Consider the following 12,912-nt stretch of genomic DNA (forward strand, 5'->3'; position numbering starts at 1 on the left):
GAAGTTAATCACCTGTTTTTGTGACTCCAATGTGATCTCATTTTCCTGGCATTCCATGCAGTTTCTGACAAATGTCCTACAATCTTCATCCATTCCTGATCAAAAAAACCTCTCTTTGAGTAATTTCACCGTATCCCAGCCCCTGGGATGAGCCAGGTTATGCAGTGATGTAACTGCTTGTGATCAAAACTGATGAGGTATGTATGGTCATACTTTTGTGCCAGACATATCACAGTACAGTACGGCATTTGTTTCTGGTACAGGTATGCATTGTAACTTTAATCCTGCAGGGTTATCCAGTAACATGCATAGCTCATCATCATGCTGATGGGATTGAGCTAGGACCTTGTAATCAATTGCAGTGGTTATAGCTGCAACACGTGCATCTGCTGGCACATTTGATTTTCCTTGCACATAGAGTACATGAGTCATAATCTTCTTCTCCCTTTCTGGTGTTTTAGTGGGTGACGACTCTCTTGTTTCAAGAAGCTTGAATTTTCATCACCTTTTTAGAATTTATCCATGTTTGCATCTGCTGGTGGTAAGTTGTGTAGACATAATTTGCATTTAAGGTAAGATATTGTTGACTGTTGTTCACGTTACAGTACAAAAACTTCTCCTCCATTACGGGAACATTTTTCATACTTAGTAACTACAGCATTATAATTAACACACTAAAAACTTCTGACTTCATGTACAATAACATATTGTAGCAATGATTCTATGAATGTTCATGTGTGGAGTGTGTTGCAACTAATACAAAAACATATCATGTGCCAAAAAATCCATTCAATCAACAATAAAACGATAATAGCTGTGCAATGTACCATATAATTCTCTGTGCATTCACTTAAATCATCTTTCCAGGATTTCACACACTGGGTTGCTGGATGGTATGACTGGAATCTTGCATTAAACCAGGAAGGTGGCCCTAACTGGGTAGAAAACTATGTTGATTCTTCAATTATTGTGAATGCAAAAAATGATGAATTTTATAAGCAGCCTTTGTTTTATGCTCTTGGCCACTTTTCTAAGTTTATTCATGAAGATTCAGTAAGGATTGATATTGTGCCAAACAATAAAAATGGAATTAGAACTGTGGCATTCACAACTCCATATAATGCAACAGCTCTTGTCATCTCCAATAAGTAAGTTGATTTTTTAATCTTTCTATTTTGGTAGTGCAAGCATTGATGATAATATATATAATAATGTTTTGTTATTTTATCCATGATGGTTTGCAAAAGCCATTTTCAGAAATATACTGCAGAAAAGACAACAACTAGACATATTTTTTGTATGAATTATTTATTTCACCAAATCTAGTTTCAGGCCCGTGTTCACATTTGAAGTGGCAATAAGGATTTTTTGCACAAATTTCACATTTTTGTCTCATAATATAACAGAATATTAATGATTTTGCAGCTCTCAAGAACTTTTATGTTTTAGTTACTGCTACTTCTGTAAAGTATTACCTTACACATAACAGAACAGAGGTCAGTTTCAGATATAGAGGTCACACTGAAGAGCAAAATGGGAGGCACATGTGTTTATGTCATTGGACAATCAGCTTAGGCGTTAAACTGGGATATGGTGAAATAAATGAAAATAAAAGTTTGTGATTAGTTGTTTTTTCCCTCTAGTAATATTTTTTAGGTTTGTGTTGACTGTTTATTCAGTTTTGTGCACAATGTTTCAAATACAGAAATATTGTAATTTTCTGTCCAAACTCTAAACAGACTGTTAACAAATGGATCATCAACTTGACAAGAAACCTGAAATATGCCATAATTCAATTATGTCAAGACCACATTATCAATCACACAACAATACTTACCTAATTATTATCGTGAAATAACTTTTGAGTGAGTTAAGATGTTTTGAAACCAACAAAAGTATTTTCTTCGTAGGATGGCATATGAAAATGTGTTTTCCTTTGCTGTTATATAATAAACATTTATTTTACAATCTTTCACTATTATTGTATGAGAAAATAAAGTTATTATCTGTATACCTAGAGTCAAACAGCTTAGACATATCACAATAAATTATTGAGTAAATGACAAACTTCATTATAAAGAGAAATAAATTTACATTTTTAAAGTTTTAACAAGATACTTCTTGATATACAGTGGGTGATAGGGGATGTGGAGGCTACAGAGAAAGTATTCATTCTTCTCTTTTTGAGAAAGACACATGAAAGAAGAAATAGTGTAAATACTGTAAGTTTTGTGATGTATAATTGCCTCCTCTTTGGTTTCTTGTATGAACAGAAAAATACACATGAGAAAACTATGACACAAAATACGTATCTCTTATTTACCCCAAGAGATGAAATTCTAATTACTGCTGATGGACACACATAAGAATAAAAAATAAATGTTCTAGCTCTTGGAACTGTTCATTCTTTCTTCAGGAGGAAATAGGAGTAAGTTGGGGATTATGTAAAAGAAAGGCGGATCACTCAGACCGTAAGTTGAGAGTTGTCATACAAGAGGAGACAAAGTTGAAGAGGGAGACTATTAGGTCAAATGTAGTGGATTGGTAAAAATGTGCTGGCTTCAGTTCAGCAATTCTAGAAAAACTGAGTGAGAGATACGAATGAAATAAGAGTAAGAGAAGTGATAATTGAAATGAATAGTGCAAGATTAGCATAATTATGAAGTAGGCCAATAATGGAAAAGGAGACAGGAACTAATCAGAGACAGAGAGAAATAGGATGGGCAGAGGAGTGGGAGTTACAAGAACAAGAAGAATACAAAGTAACAGATATACATATTGAGTAAATAAATAATTTTAAAAATTTACCAAAAGAAGGGAAAAAAGATATTTGTCTACCCACATCCTCAAAACAGGTAGGTCCTTCCCAGCCTGGGATCTGAGTATCCCAATATTCCTTTCTACCCTTCACCAACCTATTCCTCTTTCATTCCTAAGGAAGGAACTAACAGTTCTAAAAGCTAAGATAGTTATATGTCTGTTACCAGTAGTTCAGTTTCATCTCAAGAAAAGAGTACACACTAGCAATTATGTCATTCTATGAAAACTTAAGTTTAGTTTCTTACAGCAGTAGTAATATTATCGTATTTGTGCTCAAGATGTACATATCTTACATAGTTTTTGCAAAATTATTAATACTATTTAAGACTTCTGATAAATTTGTGGTATATTATGAGCTTGACTAGTGGTTGTGAAAGAACTAACCTCTATTTGTGCTGCAATAACTTAGACCATACTGAATAACCCTTAAAATATTTTTTTTCAAATAAAGAGAAGTAGAGAAGGGAAAGGAGTATGCTGTGGTGGAAGGGGATAGGCAAGTAGAGTACAGGGACTAGTGAAAGTTAATGGGGGTTATGGGAATGAAGGATATGTTGCAGAGAAAGTTTATCCGGTAATACAGAAAAGCTGGTGTTGGTGGGAAGAGTCCAAATGGCACAGGCAGTGAAGCAGTCATTTAAGTCAAGCATGTCATGTTGGACAGCATGCTCAGCAACTAAGTGGTCCATATGTCTCTTGACCACAGTTCCGCACTGGCTATTCCTGCAGACAGTCAGTCTGTTAGTTGTCTTGTTCTCATACATTGCAGCACAGTAATTACAGCTAATTTCATAGATCACATGGTTGCTGTCATGGGTTTAATTTGGGGAGGGGCAGGGTAGGCAACGGACTGCCACTGGTGAGGGAGGGGGGGGGGGGGGGATAGTGGGCAGGATATTTCTCATTTCAGCGCACGGCAAAAGATAATCAAAACCCTGATGGAGAACATGCTTCAGTTGCTCCAGTCCTTAGTGGTTCTGAACCATGAGGAGGGTGCTCATTGTTAGCTGTACATTGGGTATGTTGGGGATAGTAGGTGACTGGGGAGAAAACATAGCAGAACACATTGAACAACTAGAGATAGGATGTTCATATTCACAGGATGTGTACATTAGTATATTCTGCAGAAATTATTAGCATTTCAGTTACCTTGGTTGAGCATGTGTCCTGTTGCCTAGTAGGCACAGCGTCCACCATGGGTCATGATAATTTGTTCCACGCATGACGGCATTGACGCATGGACCCATTGTTTTACCACATCCCACACATTTTTGATTGCTGTTGAGTCTGGTGATCTGGTGGGCCAGGACAAAAGGCTGACATCCTGTGACACCAAGAAGGCACGTGCTTGTGCAGCAACATGTCATTGTGCATTGTCTTGGTGAAAAATGATGTCAGGGGTGTTGTGCAGGGTATGGCTATGGGTTCCAGGATGTCAATTACGTAGGTCACACAGGTCACAGTGCCCTAGACACACACCAACTGTGATTTGTAGTTCTACCCAACAGCATCCCACACCATAAGGCCTCGAGTTGGCGCTCTATGTCTTGTGTGAATGCAGTCGCTATGAAATCACTCCCTCTGTCTGCAGCAATCCAACATGCTACCAAAGAAGCAGAACCTGAATTCATTCAAGAGCACTATCTGGTGCCAGTCGTGCCCAGTAATGTTGTTTCATATACTATTGCCATCTAGCATGTTTCTGCACATCCATCAAAGTTAAGCAGAGAAGTGGATGATGTGCACATAACCCACACCATAATAAACAATGAGTAACTGTCACTCCTGATAGTGTACAATGTGTTACCCTGTTACACTGTAGTGTCAGAGCTGAGGAGGAAGCAGATCTGTCCTGCAATGTCATTTGGATGAGGTGTCAATCTCTTCTGATTGGGGAGGGGGAGGGGGATCTAACTGGTGTGACCTGACCCATCTTGTTGTGTTCTACAGCCTTCTGTGAATCATTCTGCACATACCCATTGCACTGCCAAAACAGTTCATCCCACACGAGCAGTAATTTCTCAGAGGGATGCATCACATTCTCTCATTCCAATAATTTGCCTTCTTTCAAACTTACCGATTTGAGAGTATGGTTTGTGCATACATGTTCAAGGTATCTTGTAAATCTGCTCAAGTCACGCTGATTTATTGCCTTCAGTTTATAACGATGAGGAGAGCCGCAGGCACATTTTACCGGTGGGTGGTGTTGTGCTGCGATATCAATGTTGACCTTGAACCCGTGGGCTGACATGATTCAAATGCTAATCATTTCTGCCGAACATGCTGATGTACATTTTCTTGTGAATATGAACATCCTGTCTCTAGTGCTTCAAGGTGTTCTGTTTTTTTTCTGAACATGAGTGTATTTCATAGATCACATCTATGCTCTTCACTACAGATGTGACAACCATAGGTGATTGCACTCTATGGGACTTCTTGGTATGGAAAGGCTGACAGCTGTCAAAATGGGGGTGTTACTGGAGGTTAGTTTGTTGTGGATGGAGGTATTGATGCAGCCATCCTCGAGGTTGTCATCAAGGAAGGTGGCTTGTTGGACTGAGGAGGACCAGGTGAAGCAAAGGCAGACAAGGTATTGGGGTTCTTGAGTAACGTGGTTAGGGTGTCCCCACCCTTGATCTAGGTCATGAATGTGTGATCAGTGAATCTGAACCAATCTTGGGATCCTGGAAGGATTCCACTAGCAGGCCCCTGAACTGGTTGCTGTATCACAGATTTGTTTGTGAGGATCCCTTCAAAGGAGAAGTAATTGTTGATGAGGAGGCATTTGGACATTGTGACTAGGATGGAGGTTATAGGCACTGGGAAATGCGATGATCAATTGTGGCAAGGCTATGGGCATTGTGGATGTTAGTGTAGCTGGAGATGGCATCAACACTGATAAACAGAGTGCTGGGTCATAAAGGAACAAGAACTGTGGACTGTACGTAGGGCAAACGGTTAGTGCTTCTATAAAGGAGGATAGGTTATGGGTAATAGGCAGAAAGTGATGGTCCACAAGGTCAGAGATCCTCTCTGTGGGGTCGCAGTAACTGGCCACAATGGAGTGTCATGGGTGGTTAAATTTATGTGCCTCAGGAAGCATTTAGAAGGTAGGAAAGTGGGGAATGATAGAGATCAATTGATGGGGCAGGTTCTGGAATAGACCTGGGCTGAAAATCCTGCTGAGTCTCTCTGACAGGTGATCTCAGTGGTCCATAACCACATTGGTGGAGCTTTAGTCGGCAGGTAGGGTTATAATGTCAGCATCAGTTTTTAGGTGGTGGACTGTGATCCTTTCTGTGGATTTGAGGTTGGTTTCCATGTTGAGAGATTTGGGGAATGATGGTGAGGCAAGGTTCAAGGTTAAGACGTTCTGAAAACTTAACCCAGGAATGATTTGGGGGCAGTGGGACAGGATCACAGTGATTGATATGGTTAGTGGGAGAAAAAGTGCACAGACTGGGAAAAATAGTGTTTCCACTGTAGGAACCAGGAGAGTAGGTCTTTAACAATCCCAGCATGAGTAAATTTCGGAGTGGGTCAAAAGTAATGAAGTCTCAGTCTTCGAATTCACCAGACATGGTCCCAGTGACTCTTTTCTGTTCCACAAAATTAATGAAAACATTTAATGGCTTTTATTTACAAGCACAGATCATGTTAAAAATGCATCACTGAGAGAGGTAAAAGCTAGCCTGGCACTCAAGTTCTATAAGTGCTTTAGGGATTTGAAAAAGTTCTGACATACATGTATGATATCTCATGGGAACTATTTTGAGGAGTGTAACATTCATGTAGATGAAGAAATAAGATTGTTTTAAAAAAAATACCCATTAGTTTTGAGCATATCTCATACATAAAAAAAGTAGTTAAGTCCCAGGCCCTTCATGTAATTGTGTTGTGACAGTGCCACGACATTTAACAGTGCTGCCACGACAGTACGCACAAACGGCGATAGAGGCACTCCGCAACTCGGCTGAGCGCGGGACACCACCTAGCTATGAACGGCGCTGGCCGCATGTCACGGCACGGCAGTCGAATGAGAGATACTGAATTGTTATCATGTAACCAGCTATTGTTTCTAAGTGAGTGTGTTTGAATATCCACACAATTATTGGTGATTAAAGGTTATAACACTTTTTGGGACGAGGATGGGATATTTCCACTGCGTTGTGGATTTGTGTATTCGTGACGGGGCAGACATGTAACAGCTTATGCAAGCGCTCATTGAACAACAAACACAACTGACGGCTGCTATTCAGGCGTTGTCGACGTCGCTTACTCATCGTCTGTCTTCCTGTTCTCTGCCCCCATTCCCTCCTTACGATGAGGCCGCTGAAGACTGGGAGGATTATGAGAAGCGTTTGCCGCAACACTTCTTGGCTTTTGGCGTTGTCGACGCTCCTACGTGTAAGTCGTTATTTCTATCTTGGATTTCCCCATGGATCTATCAGCTGCTATCTCAGTTAGCCCCTCTGCGGGAACCTGCCTCCCTGTCCTTCGAAGAAATGTGTGACTTATTGTCTAACTATTACTGCAAAAACAACCACATCCTTGCCACCCGCGTGGTGTTCTACCGGTGTTGTAAACAGCCCCATCAATCTTACCGGGCTTGGGCGGCGGAACTACACAGTCTGAGTAGGAAATGTCAGTTTGTCATGGACACTCATCATGAGTCTTATGCTGATTCAATGGTTAGGGATGCTATTCTACGGCTTGCTCCTGATAAAGAAGTTCGGCAACGTGCCCTACAACTGCCAAACCCATCGTTGTCGGAAGTTCTAAGCATTGCTCAATCCTTTGAAGTGTCTCACGCTGCTGGCGTGCAAATAGATGCATGGTGTGATGTAGACGCTGTACAGTCAACTTTCGACATGGACAATTTGCCTGTTTCACAGGAGAACGAAGATGTGGCGGCAGTTCACTCGCGTAAACAATGTCACGTTGGGCCGCAACGCTCGCAGCGAAAACAGCAACCACAGAAGCAGGTTCGCTCCGCACTTCCTTCTTGTCCATGTTGTTTCCTACAGCATGACAGGGCCGGATGTCCAAAACATTGGGCCACGTGTAATTCATGTAGAAAAAAAGGCCACATTGCTTCTGTGTGTCAGTCCCCCAAAGTTCCTGTCGATGAGGACAAGGCATCGGACATGGATGTTAACTGTGTGCTTTCTCAAACAAATAAGTTGTTTGTTACTGTTCGTGTTCTGGATAAAGACATTCACATCAAGTGGACACTGGCTCTGCAGTAACTCTCATTAATTCTCGCACGTATTTGGAGTTGGGCTCCCCTTCCTTGTCTCCAGTTACGCGAAATCTGAGAACTTATAATAAACAGAAAATTCCTATCATTGGCCAGTTTGATGCTTCCACTGCCTACAAGTCTGTTGTTAGGCCCCTCACGTTTTATGTGGTGGATCATGCGGGCACTGAAAACCTGTTCGGTTATGATGCTCTCCAGTTGTTCGGGTTCTCCATTGATGATGATGTGCACCTCATATCTGAGGATATTCTGTATCAACAGCTGGAGGGACTGTGTTCTGAATTTTCGTCCGTGTTCTCTGCTGGCCTGGGTCATGCCAAGGATTTTGAAGCCCACATTACTCTTAAACCTACAGCTCACCCTAAGTTTTTCCAGGCATGCCCTATTCCGGTGGTGTTGCGTGCGCCTGTCAAGGCTGAGATAGACAGGTTAACAGCTTCACGGATTCTCCTTCCTGTTACCTCCAGTGAACGGGCATCACCAATCATGGTGGTTTCTAAACCAAATGGGAGTCTGCGATTGTGTGGTGATTTTAAAGCCACCATCAACGCTCAGAGCCTCATTGACACTTATCCTCTTTCCTGTCCTGAGGAGTTATTTACCTAGATCGCTGGGGGCCAGTTCTTTTCCAGACTTGACTTATCGGAGGCGTACCATCAGTTGCCGTTGGATGCTTCTTCCAAGAAATTTCTCGTCATCAACACTCCTTGTGGGTTGTATCAGTACCAGCGGTTACCATTTGGCGTTGCTAGCGTGCCGGCCATTTTTCAGCAGTTTTTGGAACAGCTCACGGCATCCGTTCCCAGCTGCATAAACTATCTGGATGACATTGTTGTCACGGGGGCCTCCACTGAGGAGCACCTTTGCAATTTGCATTCACTGTTTCGGGTTTTGCGTTCGGCTGGGTTGAAGTGCAATCTGGACAAGTCACAGTTCTTCCAATCCTCCATTGTGTATCTTGGTTTCCATTTGTCCCGTGAGGGTATACATCCTCTATGTCAGCATGTTGCGGTCATTACCGCTCTACCCCGGCTGTCTACGGTCGAAGAACTTCAGGTGTTTCTAGGCAAGATTGCTTATTATCACAAATTCATTCCATCTGCGGCAGTGGTAGCTCATCCTCTGCATCAGCTGTTATGCAAAAACGTCCCTTTCTGTTAGTCCGACGAGTGTGAGCAGGCTCTTGTCCACCTGAAGGCTCATTTGCAGTTGGCGCCTTGTCTTGCCACATTCCGTCCGGGTCAGCACTTGGTTCTGGTGACTGACGCATCACAGTATGGCCTAGGGGCTGTTCTTGCCCACCGGTATGAGGATGGGTCGGAACGACCCATCCCCTATGCTTCCAAGCCCTCAATGATGCGCAACGGCGTTACTCTCAAATCGAAAAGGAGGCGCTCGCTATCATTTATGCTCTAAAAAGGTTCAGCGTTTTTTTGTATGGTTCTAAGTTTAACCTCATCACCGACCACAAGCCGCTGGTCTCTCTGTTCAGCCCATCAGCGTTGCTTCCGGATAAGGCAGCTCACTGCCTGCAACGTTGGGCCTTATACTTGTCTCGTTTTCACCGTGGGATTCACTATCGCCCCACAGCCCAGCACACCAATGCTGACGCATTGTCACGATTGCCGATGGGCCCCAACCCAGTTTTCGATCCTGATGAACTACTCTGTTTCCACATTGATGAGGAAGAACATCGTGCGGTCGAGGGTTTTCCACTTACAGGTTCACAGGTCGCGTCGGCTACTGCGCGGGACCCGGTCCTACGTCAGGTGATCGATTTTGTTCATCGGGGTTGGCCGGACAGGACCAAGGGCCGGCCATTGGATCCCCTTCGCAACTACCATGCCTTGCGCCTTCGTCTGTCTGTTCGTGATGGTGTTGTTCTTCTGGCCACGGATGGTGCATCTCCACGGGTCATGGTGCCAGCCTCTCTTCGCAAAGATGTTCTCAAACTGTTGCATGAAGGCCATTGGGGGATTTCTCGGACTAAGTCCCTGGCCCGCAGGCACGTTTATTGGCCCAGTATTGATTCGGACATCACCCACATGGTTGCTGCATGTGGTCAGTGTGCTCAACAACTGGCTGCACCTCGTACAATGCCCTCTCCATGGCCTGACCCGGCGCAGCCATGGGAACGGGTGCACGCTGACTTTGCCGGCCCCTTCCTCGGTACTTATTGGCTACTGTTGATTGACGCCTTCTAGAAGTTTCCGTTTGTTGTTCGATGTCCATCACCCACCACTGCGGCGACGATGCTGGCTTTGTCGAAAATCTTTGTGCTAGAAGGCCTTCCATCCATGATCATCACGGACAATGGCCCTCAGTTCTCTTCGCAGGTCTTCCATGATTTTTGTACTGGACAAGGGATTCATCATGTTACAGCACCGCCCTTCCATTCGCAGTCAAATGGGGAGGTCGAGCGCCTTGTCTGCACTTTCAAAAGCCAGATGGAAAAATTCCTTAGTGATTTTTCCACAGATGACGCTCTGCTGCAATTTCTGAGTTCTTATCGCTTCACGCCTCTGGGTGATTGCAGCCCTGCTGAACTCTTGCATGGCCGCCAACTGCGCACTCTACTGCACCTGCTTCACCCTGTCAGGCCTTGTGCTGTGTCCCCTAGTGCAGGAAAATACTCGGTGGGCACATGGGTATGGATCTCGCCCTAAATGGATTCCAGGGGTGGTCAAGGCTCTTCGCGGCCGCCAGCTTTGTGAAATACGTACAGATGATGGCATGGTTGTTCCATTACGACCAGATGCTCCCACGAGTGGTGGCCACGCCGGTGCCACCGCCCCTTCCTTCGCCTCCACCAGCCCGAGAAGCCAGTCCTGTCGCTGCTGCCAATCTACCATACGTGTTGATGCAGCCGACGTCGCTACCGCTTCGGAGTATGCCGGACCGGCCCCAGTCGCAATGCCACCTTCTCCAGGTCCCATCTCGCTGGAGCACACCCCCAGGTCCATGACACCTATGGATGCTGCTCCGGAGTTTTCACCCGTCATCTCGTCCAGGAGGCACGTTCCACGCACGAGCTTCCGTCCTGGACATTTTCGACCATACTCTCGTGTCTCTCCACGGGATCTTCTCGGGGCCTCACAAGAGGCCATGGATGTCTCCACACTGTCCATGTCTCCAAGGAAGTGAGTGTTTTTTTTTTCAAGGGGGGAAAAGTGTTGTGACAGTGCCACGACATTCAACAGTTCCGCCACGGCAGTATGCGCAAACGGTGATAGAGGCACTCCGTTACTCGGCTGAGCGCAGGAGCGCCACCTAGCTATGAATGGCGCTGGCCGCATGTCATGGCATGGAAGTCGAATAAGAGATACTGAGTTGTTATCATGTAACCAGCTAATGTTTCTAAGTGAGTGTGTTTGAATATCCACGCAATTATTGGTGATTAAAGGTTATAACAAATTGATATTGATTTGAATAGTGCTTTGAATTTCATGTCAAAGTAGTGTGTGAGGGAATATGTCAAAGTAGTATGTGAGGGAATAAATAAGATACTAGTACTAAGAATTTGTAGGTCCCCAGCATGAAATATCTTACATTCTATATACACTGCTGGAAAAAAATTAATACACCTGGAAAGATGATGTTGATTTTGATCCAGTGACAGTGCATGTAACTTGGAGATAGTAGATGTACTGACAGAGGTTTCAATGTTGTCCACCAACAGTTAGTATAGTGTACTAGTACTAAGAGTTTGTAGCCCCCAGCATGACATATCCTACATTGTATATACACTGCTGGAAAAAAAGAAATAATACACCTGGAAAGAAGATGTTAATTTTGATCCAATGACAGTGCATGTAACTTGGGTAGTAGATGTACTGACACAGGTTTCAATGTCGTCCACCAACAGTTGGTATAATGGTATAGCTGTCAGAGAACCTCTGTGTCTACCCTTTAATAGGGATTGCTCACAGCCAGAAGGCCCATTGTGGCGCAGAAGTGTGAAACAAGCAAGCAAACATGCCCTGGAGGTGAACTTGTGCTTTCTACGGCCAGCTGAGTGAGTTTGAAAGAAGTCAGATTGTTGCCTTCCGAGTGGTGGGATGTTTCTTTCAGAGAACTGTCACACAAGTTGTACAGAGATTCTGGTATCAGTGGACACTTGAACATTCTTACACCCACAGATGAGATTCTAGGCATGCCTGCCAGGATCGTCGGATTGTAAGAGCTGCATTGGCAGATCATACAGCTAGCACAGCACAGATAAGAAACACTGGTAGCAGTTACTTCTGTAAAATATCTGGGAGTATGCATACGGAACGATTTGAAGTGGAATGATCATATAAAACTAATTGTTGGTAAGGCGGGTACCAGGTTGAGATTCATTGGGAGAGTGCTTAGAAAATGTAGTCCATCAACAAAGGAGGTGGCTTACAAAACACTCGTTCGACCTATACTTGAGTATTGCTCATCAGTGTGGGATCCGTACCAGGTCGGGTTGACGGAGGAGATAGAGAAGATCCAAAGAAGAGCGGCGCGTTTCGTCACTGGGTTATTTGGTAACCGTGATAGCGTTACGGAGATGTTTAATAAACTCAAGTGGCAGACTCTGCAAGAGAGGCGCTCTGCATCGCGGTGTAGTTTGCTCGCCAGGTTTCGAGAGGGTGCGTTTCTGGATGAGGTATCGAATATATTGCTTCCCCCTACTTATACTTCCCGAGGAGATCACGAATGTAAAATTAGAGAGATTAGAGCGCGCACGGAGGCTTTCAGACAGTCGTTCTTCCCGCGAACCATACGCGACTGGAACAGGAAAGGGAGGTAATGACAGTGGCACGTAAAGTGCCCTCCGCCACACACCGTTGGGTGGCTTGCGG

General features: G+C 44.0%; 1 protein-coding gene across 1 annotated transcript in view; it reads left to right on the top strand.

Annotated features, from left to right (window-relative positions):
• Positions 1-12,912, top strand: part of LOC124615771 (lysosomal acid glucosylceramidase-like) — a 240,052-nt gene that overhangs the window by 220,229 nt on the left and 6,911 nt on the right. Inside the window, exon 10 of the mRNA XM_047143870.1 lies at positions 868-1,148. Coding sequence (XP_046999826.1) covers positions 868-1,148 — 281 coding nt within the window. The remainder of the gene's footprint in view (positions 1-867; positions 1,149-12,912) is intronic.

Source organism: Schistocerca americana, chromosome 5 (genome assembly GCF_021461395.2).
Source record: "Schistocerca americana isolate TAMUIC-IGC-003095 chromosome 5, iqSchAmer2.1, whole genome shotgun sequence".
Taxonomy (NCBI): domain Eukaryota; kingdom Metazoa; phylum Arthropoda; class Insecta; order Orthoptera; family Acrididae; genus Schistocerca; species Schistocerca americana.